Source organism: Ictalurus furcatus, chromosome 4, assembly GCF_023375685.1.
Source record: "Ictalurus furcatus strain D&B chromosome 4, Billie_1.0, whole genome shotgun sequence".
Lineage (NCBI taxonomy): Eukaryota > Metazoa > Chordata > Actinopteri > Siluriformes > Ictaluridae > Ictalurus > Ictalurus furcatus.
In genome coordinates, this window is record NC_071258.1 from 9,431,826 (window position 1) to 9,447,227 (window position 15,402).

General features: G+C 40.7%; 1 protein-coding gene across 4 annotated transcripts in view; it reads right to left on the reverse strand.

The window, feature by feature from the left end:
- Positions 1-612: 612 nt before the first annotated feature.
- si:dkey-246g23.2 (solute carrier family 66 member 2) overlaps positions 613-15,402 on the reverse strand; it is a 55,876-nt gene continuing 41,086 nt past the window's right edge. For all 4 annotated transcript variants that reach the window (XM_053622845.1, XM_053622844.1, XM_053622847.1 and 1 more), the window contains exon 5: positions 613-982. In XM_053622845.1, coding sequence (XP_053478820.1) covers positions 808-982 — 175 coding nt within the window. In that variant the 3' untranslated portion in view covers positions 613-807. The remainder of the gene's footprint in view (positions 983-15,402) is intronic.

Sequence of the window (15,402 nt, forward strand, 5' to 3'; positions counted from 1 at the left end):
CACAGATGGACAACCAAAGAACCCTTCTATAATATTCTTTCTTTTCTTCCAATGAGTGTAGAATCCTAATGTTCTAAAATAAGTGGATTTCAGCTGTCACGGCTTCATTAAACTGTGGAACTCTTTGGGCACCATCTTGAAGATCTATACTGAGGTGCAAAGATTTACAGCAATGTTCTTTTTTTTTTTAAAACAGGATTCTTCAGGTAGAAATGAATTAATTCATACAGATTTGGTGAACACTCTGGTTGTTCTTTCAACTGTAACAGCATCATCCTAAAGCCTGAACTCTATAAAAATGATACAGGACCATTTTTTGAAATCTGTCTTTTTCTATGTCCACATAGAGACAGGTGCAGATTTAGCAAATGATTTCAGGATGGTGAGTGGATGGGACAGTCCTGGCTGTGGAACAGTCCAAAGTGTAGATCAAGTGGTGCAGATTTGCAGATGAATTTGGCACGCTCTCTCTGGAGCCGCCTGCCAGTTCACATTTCACTAAATCTGCTGGGGGCTCTTCTCATGGTTTGCCAAGCTCAGGAACACTTCTCACAGCAGAGACTTAATGGATGTATGAAACAAATAAGACATAATTGTGGCAAACTTTTGAGAAGATACATTATGGGAGCTTCTCTTTCCTGTGATCAGCAATGTAACTAAAAATATAAATAGTGTAAAAATAAAATAAAAAAAAAACTGACACAAACATTTAAATAAGCTTTGAACTAAAGAAAATAAAAGAAATGAACATGCACATAGTTAAGGAGCCCTTGTTTGAGAGTGGAGACCGATTCCCGGAGATCATCCTCATCCCACTTTAGCTCTGGAGTCCAGACCGTAGTAGCCGACTTGCACCAGAATGGCGATGTCAATCAAAATCTGGGTCATCCCACACACCCAGAACTGAGCGGGGCTTTGGTTAATCACAAAGTACGTAGTCTTGAAAATGTCACCAGCAGTCCACAGGAACACCATCTTTATGCTGAGAGGGAAAAAAAGAGAAAACAAGACTGCTACAGTTAAACCATAAAGTGACAATAAAAAAGTACTTCAGAAATTGCAGATAGACTCATTTAGCTACTGCAAACCATTTCCTCTTTAATGAAATCCCAGGGCTCAACATGAGGCAGGGGACTTGATTAAAAGTTATCAAACTGCAACACACGTTCATCCTGCTTCCTCTCTGTACAACCACTTTAAAAGCAGAAGAGGACAATATTTCAAAAGCTTGGTTGTCGGCTGAATGCCCAGTGACACAAAATTACATGTTAGAACAGAATGTGCTGCTTTTTTTTCCCAGGATCATTAAGAAGCAGAGGAGGAAAAAAAAAAAGAAAAAACAAACTTTTAAAGATAAAATTTCCCCCAGCAGGAGCGAGCAATCCATCTTTATTGAAAGTGGATGATCTCAGACCCTGTAGGAGGCTTCAGGAGGGACGAGAGGAAATCCTTCCTCACCTTCATTCGCTGTGAGTGCCAATACATTGTACTGACAAACTCTCCGTGGAACTATCAGAGGAAAGTTAGATTGAAAAACTTTAGGCAGAATCGTGTTTTTGAGGAAGGAGTCAAGACTGTGCTTTTTTTCCGCAGGTCAATTGTCTCTCCGCTCTCTCTGGTATTTACGCAGTGAAAGCTTATTCGTTTTTATCGCCACGGAGAGAAATGCTGCAGCACGGCATTCGTGAAGCGCAAACCATCCGTCAGCTGTCAGAGAGTTGCGGTGGATTCAGCAACCAGGGGATTGTCTTAACAAGAGAACTTACAGGAAATGGACTCGAACAGTAAAGTAGCGGACTGGCCCATTCCTCCACACACTCTTTTAGTGTGGTCTCATCAAGTCTCCAGTCTCCTGTGACCTTCACCTTTAAATCTCATATCATTCTTAACCACTGTTGGCATTGTTTCATGACTCTGCGTTCATGGCCCATCTCTCCAGAGATGAGGACTCATCATGAAAAGAGTGGTCCTGCCAGAGTAAAAGATGATGCCTGTCTGTTTCACTGACAGCTGCTTTAATATCGTCTCCTGCGATGAACTCGGCTCTAAGGTCAGACCTGACAGATGCAAAACGCGTGGAAAATGGCATCAAAGAGTGGCTCAGCTTGGACGCCTGTGGCCCTGTCAATGTCTAGCACTACAGTAGTAACAGATGTAAATCCGTCCTGGCTTTCAAAAGCTGTGGGAAATTCTTACACAGACAGAAAAAAGGGCACAGACAGATAGCATTCGTGTTCATGAATAAAATTTCACGTTAATGCTGACAATGTTGGATTCTATTCGAAATGCCTTCATATTTACATACTCAAAGGCAAAAAACATGCATTGGAATATGTAAGCTATCATGCTCTACTTGTAGGATGGGTGTACACATACAAATCCTGTTCACTAGAATGGAACAGACTGTGGTATGCGAAAAAGTTTATCACGTCCGGTAGCAGTGAATTTCACATCCTCTTCCTCGCTTCGGTTTGTACAGCGATCATTTAGAGCAGGGGTTCTCAAAACATGATTTCATTGATTATATACTAAATGGAATTTAAACATGTTTCAATGTTATGACTAGTCTGAATTATGTAGAATTATGTAGTGTGATCAATTCACGTAGCAGTAATGTAATCCAAATGTGTTTGAAAATCTCTGGAGGATGTAGGTGCTGATGGGGAGAAATCATGTAAGGAAAGACAGTGAAGCGGTAATGTCGCTGTGCAGGAATGGTAACAGTGCAGGGTTAGATTTTATTAATTCATTAATAATAGATTTTTTAAATCTACGTTTGAATTTAGCCGTGGCTGATTACCACCTGTCAAGCACTATCACATAACGGCTACCAACCAGGGAGGGTGAAGGCTATCACATGCTTCTTCCGAGGCACTGGAAGCCTGCATCTTTTCAAACTGTGTCTCATAGAGTGCTATTCGCCCGCTTCAGCATGCATGATAGGGGATAGGTGATTGATAGGGGAGAGAGAGTATGCCACCCCTCCCTCCCCGACAGCAAGGCCAATTTTGCTCTCTTTGGCTCCTAGCCATGGATGGCGGTCATTGGGATTCGAACTTGAATGCTTTTCTACTGCGCCATTCAGGAGCTGCAGGATTTGATCATAACTCGATTAATTTATACAGAACCGATGAACGCATCCGAATTAAGTAAATACAGTGAGCTTTTTTTTTTTCAGTTTAAAAAAAAAAAAAAAGAAAGAAAAGAAAAAAGAAGATTGTTTCTTAATGTTGATGTGGTGAAAGTTTCTGCAAGGTTTATTCGGCATTTATGGAAGGAGTCTCCAGCGTCACAGCTTTGCCGAAGGCAAGTTTTCCACCAGGACAGAGGACTTTGTGGTTTTCTTGATAATGTGATAAATTGAGGTTTTTCTTTTTTTTTTTTTGTCATACTGACTTTAAGAGGGAGAGAAGGAAGAAAAAAAAACAGAGGCTGGTGAAAGAAAGTCTGTTTATTGCAGCTATAACCTACAAAACTAACTTCTCTTACTGAGGCACAACATTAAACGTGGAAATATGTGGTGGTTCATTAATAAATTAAAAACTGCAATCGTTGCCAGAACACAAGGAATAAAACAGTATATCGGGGCTTGCTGATATAGGAAAATAATCCACGTTGGGGTGGTAATGGTTATCTGCTTTGCATGTGATTTTTCTATAATAGCACACCCTACCAATTCTTAATAGTAGTAGTTAATAGTCATGTGATCGCTGCTTTAGCCCAAATCGTCAACTCCATCTGAATGGAACTCTTCAAAGCTCATTGACACTGGTGATATTATTGCACATAACACATAAGATATTTGATGATTTGAAGGGCTTACAGGCAAAATTTTTTTAGCTTGCCAATATTCACAAGGTTGCTTACCAACTACTGGTCTGCTAAAATATAAATCACTGTCTTATTTCTTCTCATGACAAAGTTCGAAAGTGAGTAAACATATTTGTACAAACATAAACATTAAGCCATTTCCTGAGTAATCAACATGAATTAAAAATGCCGTATTGGATCATCCGAAGTGTTGCACATCACAAACTCAAGCAGACAGCTCCTGAATTATTATTATTTTTTGCTAAGCCTGTAATCCTGTGTGTATATATATATATATATATATATATACACATACATACATACATACATACACATACAAGTAGCGTCACCATGAGCCTCAGCGATCTTCAAACAATTTCATCCAAACACGTTCTTCTAATATCGTAACCTTGTTGCCACGTGTCCAGTGTAGTCATGCCCTTAGTTACTTAATGCGAGATTTGCAAATTAACCTTGCAATAATAATTCATGTAAGCGCCAGAATTATTGGCACCCTTGATAAAGATGGGTAAAAAAAAAAAAAGGGCTAAAACATATCTGTCTTATCTAAGCTTTAACTGAAGCAAATTTATTCTAAGAAAAGAATGATTTGTTGTTAAGACCATTAAAAGCTAAATTAAAAATATTTTCCCATTTTGGGTTTGGCCTATTTTTATTTATTTATTTTTTGCCCAAGAGTGTACATTGCATAAAGCTACTGCAAAAGCAGCTCTGTCTGTGGCAGGCTACAAATTAACATTCTAATTTTTCTGAAAACTAAACCTTTCAAGACATTGAGAGCTAATACATTTCTCCAGAAATCACTCAGCATGGGGGATTTCTACAGAAGTGCTGCCCTTTAATTCACACTGTAGATCCCTTCTTGAACTCATGGCCCTACTACATTAATCCCTTCCTGTTCTTCCCACTTCTTCCCTTCGTCCCTCTCTCTTCCTGCTGAACCGCTATAGCTCAGAGACTGCAAACATCATTAGAGAGGATGAAACATTAAAAAGGTAATTAGCAGAGGTAGGTCATCTCTACAAGAGCAAATCCATCAGCAGCGCATCACAATGGAGACGGAGAGCCCACCGCTTCTCTACAGGAAGTCACACCCTGTCTCCCTCACCCTCACTTTCTAACTCTCCCACACATGCCAAACCACCCTTTTATTCATTCTCTCTCTCTCTCGCTTCCTGCCTCACTCCTCAAGTGTGCGATGAATTGATAAGAGACAAAAAAAATGTTCAGCAAACACTTGAGATGGGCTCGAGGGAGAAGAATAGACTGGAAATGATTAAGGCAACTGAGCCTCGTGATTCAGCTCTCACAGGCTGTTTTACACTTCAGCCTACACTCAACCCCCAACATGTCCACATCGATCCCTCAGAGCTAACACAGCCACACCGAGAGAGAGACGCTAACACAGCCACACCGAGAGAGAGAGAGAGAGAGAGAGAGAGAGAGAGAGAGAGAGAGACTAACGCAGCCACACCAAGAGACACACACTAACGCAGCCACACCGAGAGACACACACTAACGCAGCCACACCGAGAGAGACACACTAACGCAGCCACACCGAGAGACACACACTAACGCAGCCACACCGAGAGACACACACTAACGCAGCCACACCGAGAGACACACACTAACGCAGCCACACCGAGAGACACACACTAACGCAGCCACACCGAGAGACACACACTAACGCAGCCACACCGAGAGACCAGACAGCCAAATAAACAGACACAGATAGACAGTCAGACACAAGAGACCCAGACACACACTATTAGTTAATAAAATAGAGCAGGACCTGATCTGATCACATGGGGAAAAATAAAGACAAGAGAAAGCAAAGCAAAGAAAAGGACAAAGGGAAGAGACAAGAAGACAAGAGATGAGATGAGAAAAGAGAGGAGAAATGAAGAGGATGAAGAGAAGAGACGTGAAAGTGAATGAAAGACAATAAGCAAAGAAATGATGAATTTCTTGAAGGATAAAGAGAAGAGAAATGAAAGGGGATGAAAGACAAGAGAGAGAAACTAAAAAGAAGATAAAAGAAAAAAGGAAAGAGAAGACAGAAAAGAAAAGAAAAGGGAATTAGAGAAGAGAAGAGAAAAGTAAAGAAAGAAGCAATAGTAAAGGGAAGAAGAGAAGAGAAGAAAGGAAAGAAGAGGAGAATTTGTGAAGGTTAAGTCAGTATAAAGATGATTTCTTCACTGGCAGCTGCTTCAAAGAGAAAATTACTCAGAGAAATAACAGATAAAATTGTTAGTACTAAGTTTGATGACGTTTCTGGAACGTGTGTGTGTGTGTGAGTGAGAGAGAGAGAGAGAGAGAGAGCGCGCGAGATGCCATTATGTTCATTACAGACTCTGACAGAGCACAGTAATGCACTGCTAGAGAGTCATGATGTGAATAATAGTAGCACTATTAAAGCATTATTGACAATATTGACATTATTGACATTTCAGCAACAAGATCAAATATCTGCTATAGACAGAGATTTATAACTAATGAACATTCCTGTAAAGAGTGCCAGATCTTTACTGTAGGCACATTATGGATGAGTGCGAACGAGACTGGCAGGCAGAGTGAGATTTCTTTAAACATTCATTACAGCAGGAAGGCAGGAGCGCTATTAGCACCCGAAATCATCCTGAGCTTCAGAGATCACTAGAGACGAGATGTGACTGTGAGAGAAGGGGATTCAAACACACCGACGTGATAACGTGGGTAGCAAACAGGAAGCGTACAGAGAATTGTGATGGCAGTTTTTTAATCTGTGGATTTCTCTCGTCCCGTTTCTTCACACCATTTTTAATGCATGAATTTGTGTAAAACGGTGTGACTTTGCAGGGAAAAAGTGACCGGCATCAGCGAGGCTAATGCGCAGTGAGAGCCTCAGCAGCACACTTAATAAGCTGCAGCTACAGAACTCGTCCAGAGCTGCAGCTGCACTGAGGATGAACTTGGCAAGGTGCCAAGAAACAGGAGTGCAGGGAAGGGACACAACAGTGGTCAAGCTGTCTCCAATTTACAGCAGATTTAGTGTGAGCACATGGACAACCTACTTTAAAAGGAATACAGATGGCACGAATGTCATCTGAAGTATCATTTCTGAAAGCAGTGATTAAAGAAGACAAGCGTTCAAGCGCACATTCCCTACACAATGAAGACCCTGATCTGATGGGAAAAGAAGAGAAATGAAAGAGAATGAAAAAAGAAGAGAAAGGAAAAGAAAGGAAAGATAATATAAGCAGCGAAGGGAAAGGGAAGAAGAAAATAAAAGAAAGGGGAAGAGAACGAGCATACAAGAATAGAAGAGAAGGAAAGGAAAGGAAAGAAAAGAAAAGAAAAAAGGAAAGAGAAGAGAAGTGAAGAGGCATGGGGCAAGAAGAGATGGGAAGGAAAGGAAAGAAAAAGAAAGGATGACGAGAAGAGAAATGTAAGGGGGTGAAAGAGTAGAGAAAGGAAAGGAAAGATAAGGAGCGAAAGGGAAGAAGATAAAAGAGAAGGGAACAGAAAAGAAGAGAAGAGAAGCAAAAAGAAGAGAGCAGAAGAGGAGAAGCATACCTACGGCAAGAAGGGAAGAGAAGGAAAGAAAAGAAAAGAAAAAAGGAAAGAGAAGTGAAAAGAAAAGAACAGAAATGAATAGGAAAGAAATGGAAAAATGTTTTAATATCCTCTCACTTCACTTCTCTCGGTATATAAGTGATATAAGCTAAGAGATACAGTTCAATGGTTCTCTCCTGCTCTAGATCAAAAATGGTCTGTGCTGCTTGCTGGTCCAAGCTGAAGCCCCCGCAGTCTTGGTTCATTAATATTCACATACTTATCCTAAACCATCTACTGAACCCACCATGCCTTGCATAAATTTTACACCATTGATCTTTTCCTCCTGGGAGTTTCCCCTCCATGATAGTCTTTGAAACCTGACCATCAGAATTAGATGTGTACAGGAAGCCATGATTGAGAAGGTAATCCAAAAATTAAGGTTGTGATGGTTCAGCCATGCGTGCCAGCTACCTCTCTGGAGGTAAAATGTGGAAAGTACGGCAATCGCTACCAAGAAAGACCAAAACAAGTTAAAAACAACCAGAAGGATCAGAGACTCAACCGCAAAGAAGCCAAGTATGCTGCCCTTGATCACCAAGCATGGAAAACTACACCCTGTTCATCCCAGATTTGCAGGATGATACGCAGATGTGCTGAAGAAATTGCGCTGGCTTCAAGGTCACCCTCATCCAGATGCCAGCAAAAAGAAATGAACTTTTCAATATTTTGTAGCTTTGCAACCTGGAACTGAAATGGTTTTAACTGGGATTTGATCCTCACTGGAGCTTTTAATAGGAACACCTTCATATTCATGAAATCAGCCAATCATGTGGCAGCTACAGGTGCATAAAACCATGTAGATACTGGTCAAGAGCTTCAGTTTATGTTCTGAATAAGTACCAGAATGGGGGAAAAAATGTGATCTCAGTGACATTTACCATGGTTTTTGGTGCCAGATGGGATGGTTTGAGTATTTCAGTAACCCCTGATCTCCTGGGATTTTCATGCACAACACTTTCTAGAGTTTATACAGAATGGTGCAAAAGACAAAAACATCCAGTGAGTGACAGTTATGCAGGCTTATGACCTTGTTAATAAGAAAGATCAGAGGTTCACTCTTTACATGGTGAGTATTAAAGATATGGTGAGCAGAAAACCATGTTGAATCTTAAGTCTGATGGGCTACAACAGCAGAAGACCACACTGGATTCCACTCGGGTCAGCTGAGAACAGGAATCTGAGGCCACAGTGGGCACAGGCTCATCAAAACTAAACTAAAAAAGTCACCATTAGTTCCCATTAGATGCTATAAATTCAGTTAAATGGAGTTCACCTGGGTGCAATTAAAATATCACATGACCTCATGGTAATTTCCTGGAAGAACCCAGTGTTTGTTAGAGAACATACCTAAACAAACAGCATCATTAATACCAGGAAGCTATGAAAACAGGTCCAGGACAAAGTTTTGGAAAAAAAAATCAACCAGGGTTTGGTTATAAAAATATTTTTAAAACATATCATCGAGCACCAAATCCATCCATCCATTTTCTGTACCACTTATCTGACACAGCTTGGTGGTGCTGGGATTTGAATGTACAACCTTTTGATCAGAAGTCCAACTTCTTAACCACTGAGCTACTACTTCCCACTTCACACACTACGGACAATTTGCAAATGGCAATCAGCCTACTACACATGTCTTAAAACTGGGGGAGGAAACCTGAGTATCCGGAGGAAACCCCCGAAGCACTGGGAGAACATGCAAGCTCTGTGCACACAGGGTGGAGGTGGGAATCGAACCCCCAACCCTGAAGGTGCAAGGCAAATATGCTACCCACTAATCCACCATGCCCCCTGAGCACCAGATCCAATCTACCAAGGCCATCTACCAAAAGTTAGTAACCAGGTAAGGTAGGCGTTAGTCAGAGAAACAACCAAGAGGCCATGGGTCACGCTGAAGAAACTGAAGAGATCCACAGATCAGATGCGAGAAGCTGTTAACAGGACAACCACAGCCTGAACACTATACAGAGCTGGGTTTTATTAAATAGTAGCAGGAAGAAAACAAAAAGGCAAGAAGCATGATTGAAAAAGCTATATCAAATCCCGTTTATTTAGCAATACTTGTGCAACCAACAAATGAAAAAACGAGACATAACGAGAACCATTTCATTTTCAGTTTGTAACACTACAACATGTTAAGTTTAATTGGGATAAAAACATTCTGATACCTGAATATTCCAATTAAAAAAAAACCCCACCAATAACAAGGTTGCACAATAATAGTAAATATGAATAATTTTATTATTTTGGCTCTGCACTGGTATCATGATTATGCTACCATTTATCACATATATTCTGACATATATATTTATGACCACTTTGGCTTAACTACTCTTTACTATTTGAAAACCGATCAAATGCTTCTTTCATATTGAACATTAGAAACTGCTGTTATACTGCCGCTACTATTGTTTTCTCAGTGGTACAGTCATGTTATGAGAATAAAAACGTGACTGTTGCAGTTGTTACAGACAGTTACAATACAGAGAAAGAGCAAAAAGCACATTACCACTGTTCCTTGAAAGAAAGAAGTAAGGAATGACACAAATAATATGTAATACCACGCCTTTGTGTATATATTTAACCTGTAAATCAGATGACGTGTGGTGACGGCTATGTACCCCTCATCACCACCACCTGCATACCTTCCGTTCCTCATTACATGGGCGTGTTCATAAAAACTGCAGGGAGGTTTGCTTGTGGAGTGATGAATCTTGCTCCTGCACCCACCAGAGATTTGTAAACTTATGTAACATTCTAAGTATTAGGTACAGATATTTGCCTGAGAGGAGGCCTGAAGGGAAAACGGAAATTAGGCACATGCCTCACCTGCTCAGCTCAGGAGGCTCCACCATAATCCTAATCATCTTCCATGCTGCCTTCTGAGTTCACATGATCTAGCTTGGCATAACAAGAGGGGTCCACTAGTTCCACTCTTGCTTGCCCAAGGATTTTTTTCACAAAACTTCACACATCTTTTGTAAGAGTGGACTGCCTGAGTGTTCGCCAAAATGCACACGCCTCAGGGCCCTCATAATGCAGACTATCTCTAGGAAAACTGAGCAAGCATAGTGGTAATCTTCATCATGCAATGAAAAAAAAAACGCAGCCCTGGCTACAGACTAGATCACAGGTGCCCAATCTTATCCGCAAATGGCCGGGACAGGTGCAGGTTTTCATTCAAATCATGCAGGAGCCACACCTGATTCCACCTGTTTAATCAGTTGAGCTTTGCTTTCAATAGACTCAGGTGTGGTTTCTGCTAGGTTGGAATGAAAACCTACACCCACACCGGCCCTTTCTGGATAAGAGTGGACACCCCTGGACTAGACTGTCTGCCCTAGGAGTAAGACTAGACTGCTCATTCCAGACAACTTCTACAAGCATTTAGTGAGGCTGTTTGATAGAAGTTTGCTAAGTTTTTGCTAAGTTTCTCTAGAAACCTGACTCACCAAAATTAGGATCTTGCTGTTCTAGTATTTTTGAGCATGCAGGTGAACTTAAAGTTTTGCCGTAATGGAAGATTTTTGAGTGGATTAGCCAGCAAGTTAGAATTACATGGGCAGATGTACTGTGCTCTCAGGGACGTGAAGAGCATGAGAACAAACAAAAAAAAAATGGTGGATGGGATGACTCCATGCTAACAACACATCCATTGTTTAAACTCACACTGAACTGCAATATGCAGAAATATTTGGATTTGTAAACTGAAAGTATACACTTGTGTAATTTTGGCATGTGTTATTTAGGAGAGAATGTAGGGGTAATGTTATTTACCCCCGAGTTGTTTTCCCAGGTGTGCACCAAGCAGCAGTAAAAGATATCAAGGAAAAAGTCCAGTATGACTGCTACTTAATAAGTAGAAGACATGTTTTCTAAAAAATCATACAACCATAAACAAATGTCTTTCACATCCTAGGTCCTTTCCCCTTCAGTGAATTGGCTTTTCCACCAGGTGCATTTAATATTTGTTTGGTCTGACTGCTGCCTTATTTAAGAAAGCAGAAAGGTGTATTTTTTTTTTTTTAGGTGTCTCCAGTATCGACGAAGCAAGGGGCCGAAATTCGTAAATGCGGCTCCTGAGTGGCGCAACAGAAAAGTGTTTGCTGTATCACTGGGAGATTGTGAATTCAAATCCTGATGATGCCATATCAAGACAGCAAAATTGGCCATGCTCTCTGGGTGGAAGGGATGAGTTGTTCTCCATATATTTGCACTGCCCTATGATGCAGCAAGGAGCAGCAGTTCGAAATGATGTTCACATGTCTCAGATGAAGCACATGTATGCCCCACCCTTCCTGGTAGAGTTAGGGAGCTAGTTAAATAGGGGAGAGTTAGCTACTGGGAATTGGCAAAACCGAAATGGGAGAAAATGGGGAAAAATTGTAAATGCTCCGGCTAAACCGTAGACTTTGGCATCTCTGAAACATTCTGTGGAAATTTTAATCTGGGTCAGACCAATGTGAATTTGAACATGATGATCCCCTAACTAAAGAACACCCGGAAAAGTGTCTTACAAGAATCAAGAGACCATCACAAACTATTGCCACTCATCCACCGTTCCATAAATTACTACAGACTTTCAGTTTGCGCCAAGAGGGAACAATAAATCAAAAACGGTGTGACAGAAAAAAGGCTTTGCTCAAGACAAAACATGAAATATGCATGTGGATTGATCCATCTGTCTCAAACACAGGAAAGTTTGCACACTTCAAGAAAAAAATGGATCTGCTCTCTCCTAACAAAAGAGAGGGTAGAGAAAGACGTGTTATTTAAAATTCTCTTGAAGAAAGTAAACAAGACCTTCAGTCCGAGACAGGCAGACTGAGCAAAAGAAACAGAGAGGGAGAGCGAGAGAGAGAAAGGAGAGGTAGAGAGGATGACATGTAAAAGAGACAGATCAACACATAATAAAGACAAACCGTGATCATTCTGCCAGTATGGAACAGAAATTCATTTGCGTATTGAATTTGTTCAAACATTTGTAAATGGCCGTAATGTGATTAATAGACCATTTAAACGTAGCCGAGGGGCTCAGTCTATTAGTGGTTAGCACATTTGCCTCGCACCTCCGGGGTTGAGGGGGGGGGGGGGTCGAATCCCACATCCGCCATGTGTGGATGAGGTTTGCCCTGGGGTTTCCCCAGGTACTCCGGATTCCTCCCCCAGTCCAAAAGACATACATTGTAGGATGAGTGGCATTTCAAAATGGTCCGTAGTGTGTGAATGGTTGTGTGAATGTGTGTGCGATTATGCCCTGTGATGATTTGGCACCCCATCCAGGTTGTCCACTGCCTTGAGCCCAGAGTTCACTGGGATATTTTCCAGGCTCCCCCACGACTCTGTGTAGGATAAGAAGTATGGAAAATGGAAAGGTGAAATGTAGCCAGTTTTAATTCACGCCATTTGATGGAACTGCAGTCTATGTGTGGTAATTGATGCATATCGACTTCTGTAAACAGCTAGTATACTCCACTCCCCCAGTAAAGAGAGAACTAATGCAAATGTGTCAATGTCAGAAAAAAAAAAAAGATGGTGTGCCATCTCTCTCTTGCTCTTTTCCACCCCACTCACTTGTTCCAAAACTCTGGCTCTCCTCTGTGCTGCCAAACTTTAGCCTTCTGTGGTAATGAATAATTCTGCAACTTTGGGAGCACAGTAAGGCTCCATCATTCCTCAACTAATTACAGATGCAGGAGAAAGGAGATGGACGTGTAGTAGGTCTACCACTAATACACATGTATTGTGGCCTGGGACATCCTGTAAATATTCAAGGGTATCTGTTATTCATGCTAATGATGTTTCAGAGGTGCAAAGCCTTAACGCGCTGACAACATGCAGGAATATGCACAAAATAAGTCCCGAACATCAGCGAAGGTTTTCGGTTAGAGCACTGAGGAGGGGTTGTAGACTTTTCTGTGACTTCCTTCATGAAATGCAATACAAGTTGCTTGTTAAAATTCCTATTCGTTTTTCATGATATTAGGTTGAAACTTGACTGCCTTGGGCTAAAAAGCACATAAATATGGACTAAATAACAAAATGACCCCGAATGCTAATTGGAAGAGAGTCAGAATCACAAAGTTGAAATACAGAAAGGAGACAGGCAAAGCCAGCAGAATGGTAAAATAATAAAAACAATAATAATAACAACAATTATTATTATTATTAAAATAATACAGAAAAAAATAAATGAATGTAGTAGTGCTACCACTATTCATTTGTATCACACAAACTACAGAAACTGAAAATGTTTGCACTTTTAAATTATAAAGGTATTTTTACTCTGTAATTATCCTTCAAATTGCAATGATCTTTGCCTGACTATAGACAGTTTCTCATTTTGACATCGCCACACAGAGAAAAATAATATTAACCAATAATATAAAGTCATCTTTAACCTTCCCATTCCTGCGCACCTACATCTTCATCCATCCATTTTCTGCACCTCTTACCCTACATGGGGTCGCGGGGAGCCTGGAGCCTGGAGCCTATCCCAGGGGACTTGGGGAACAAGGCAGGACGGGGAGGCAACCCATCGCAGGGCACAATTGTACACACACACACACACACACACACACACACTGGGGGAAGAAACCGAACAACTCGGCGGGAGAGCAGACACACACAGGGTGGAGGCAGAATTTGAACCCCCATCTCGGAGGTGTGAGGCAAACGTGCTAACCATTAATCCACCATGCCACAACCTATGTTCATATTACAGAATTATCATTATTTTTTAAAAATAATTTGTTTCATGTTGTCACTGACTCACTTTCAGTAACCACTTTATCCTGTTCAGGGCCACTGTCAATCCAAATCATTGTGTCGTAAAGTGGGAATACATCCTGGATGGGTCACCAGTCCATCTCAAGGCACAAACACATTATCTTAGACAAGCCACCCACTGGCATGATTTTGGAAGGTGGGAGGAAACCAGAGAACCTGGAGGAAATCAACCAAAATAATAACAATTTAACAATAATGATAAATTTGATTTATAACATGATTTTTTAATTACCGATAGCATAGTTACTAAATACAGATAAACAGAAACCAAGCTCAGGTTCAAAACCATGACCCATGAGGTGGCAAGGCTACCTGCTGCACCAACGTGTTTCCCTGTTTCAAAGTGTCGTCATGGAACCCAAGAAAAAGCAGTACAACTGTATCAGCCTTTTAAAACAGTGGCTCCAATAAACACCGTTGGCACTTCTTAGTTCATAAACGAACTCGTACTTTGTTCTACCATTTGTAATGCCACTTTTAGGACACACTATATTTAAGGTATATATATATTACACTATATATATGTGTGTGTGTGTGTGTATATATATATATATACACACACATATCCATAAAAATAATGCATAAATAATATAAAATAAATTATATGGATGCACTAAAAGCATCGAATTAAACCACAGTCCTAAATTAATAATAAAAATGCACTTTCACTGCACCTTGTGGTTTTTGTTACTCACTGTCTTTAGGAATATTATTTTACTTGTGTTTACTTTTGATCATAGTGTTTTAATTAGACATTACAGATCTTACTCGTGCAACACTCTGTATCAGCGTCTACACCGCGCGTGATCAGCAACGCGGCCTCGTTACTAACACATCACTTCTGTTATACCAAACGACAGAATTTACACTACAAGCGTGCAAATACAGCATATAATGACAATAAACTTAAACCTTTTAAGCAACTTGTACCAGTTTCCACTGCCCCTTACATACAGTGAAGCATTTTGGATATAAACATAAGTTTGTGCTCATGCAGCACTGTTTGATCTCCGTGGTGTTTAATATAAAATGCTCCGCAGCCTTAGAGGACTTTCTTCCTCAGTCTTCCTTCATGGTGACTGAGGTCATGTTGGGAATAAAAGGTAATGCCGATAGAAAGTAAACTGAAGAAAGTCATTGTCGCTGACTCAGGTGTCTGCTAATGATAGCGTGCGTGTGACG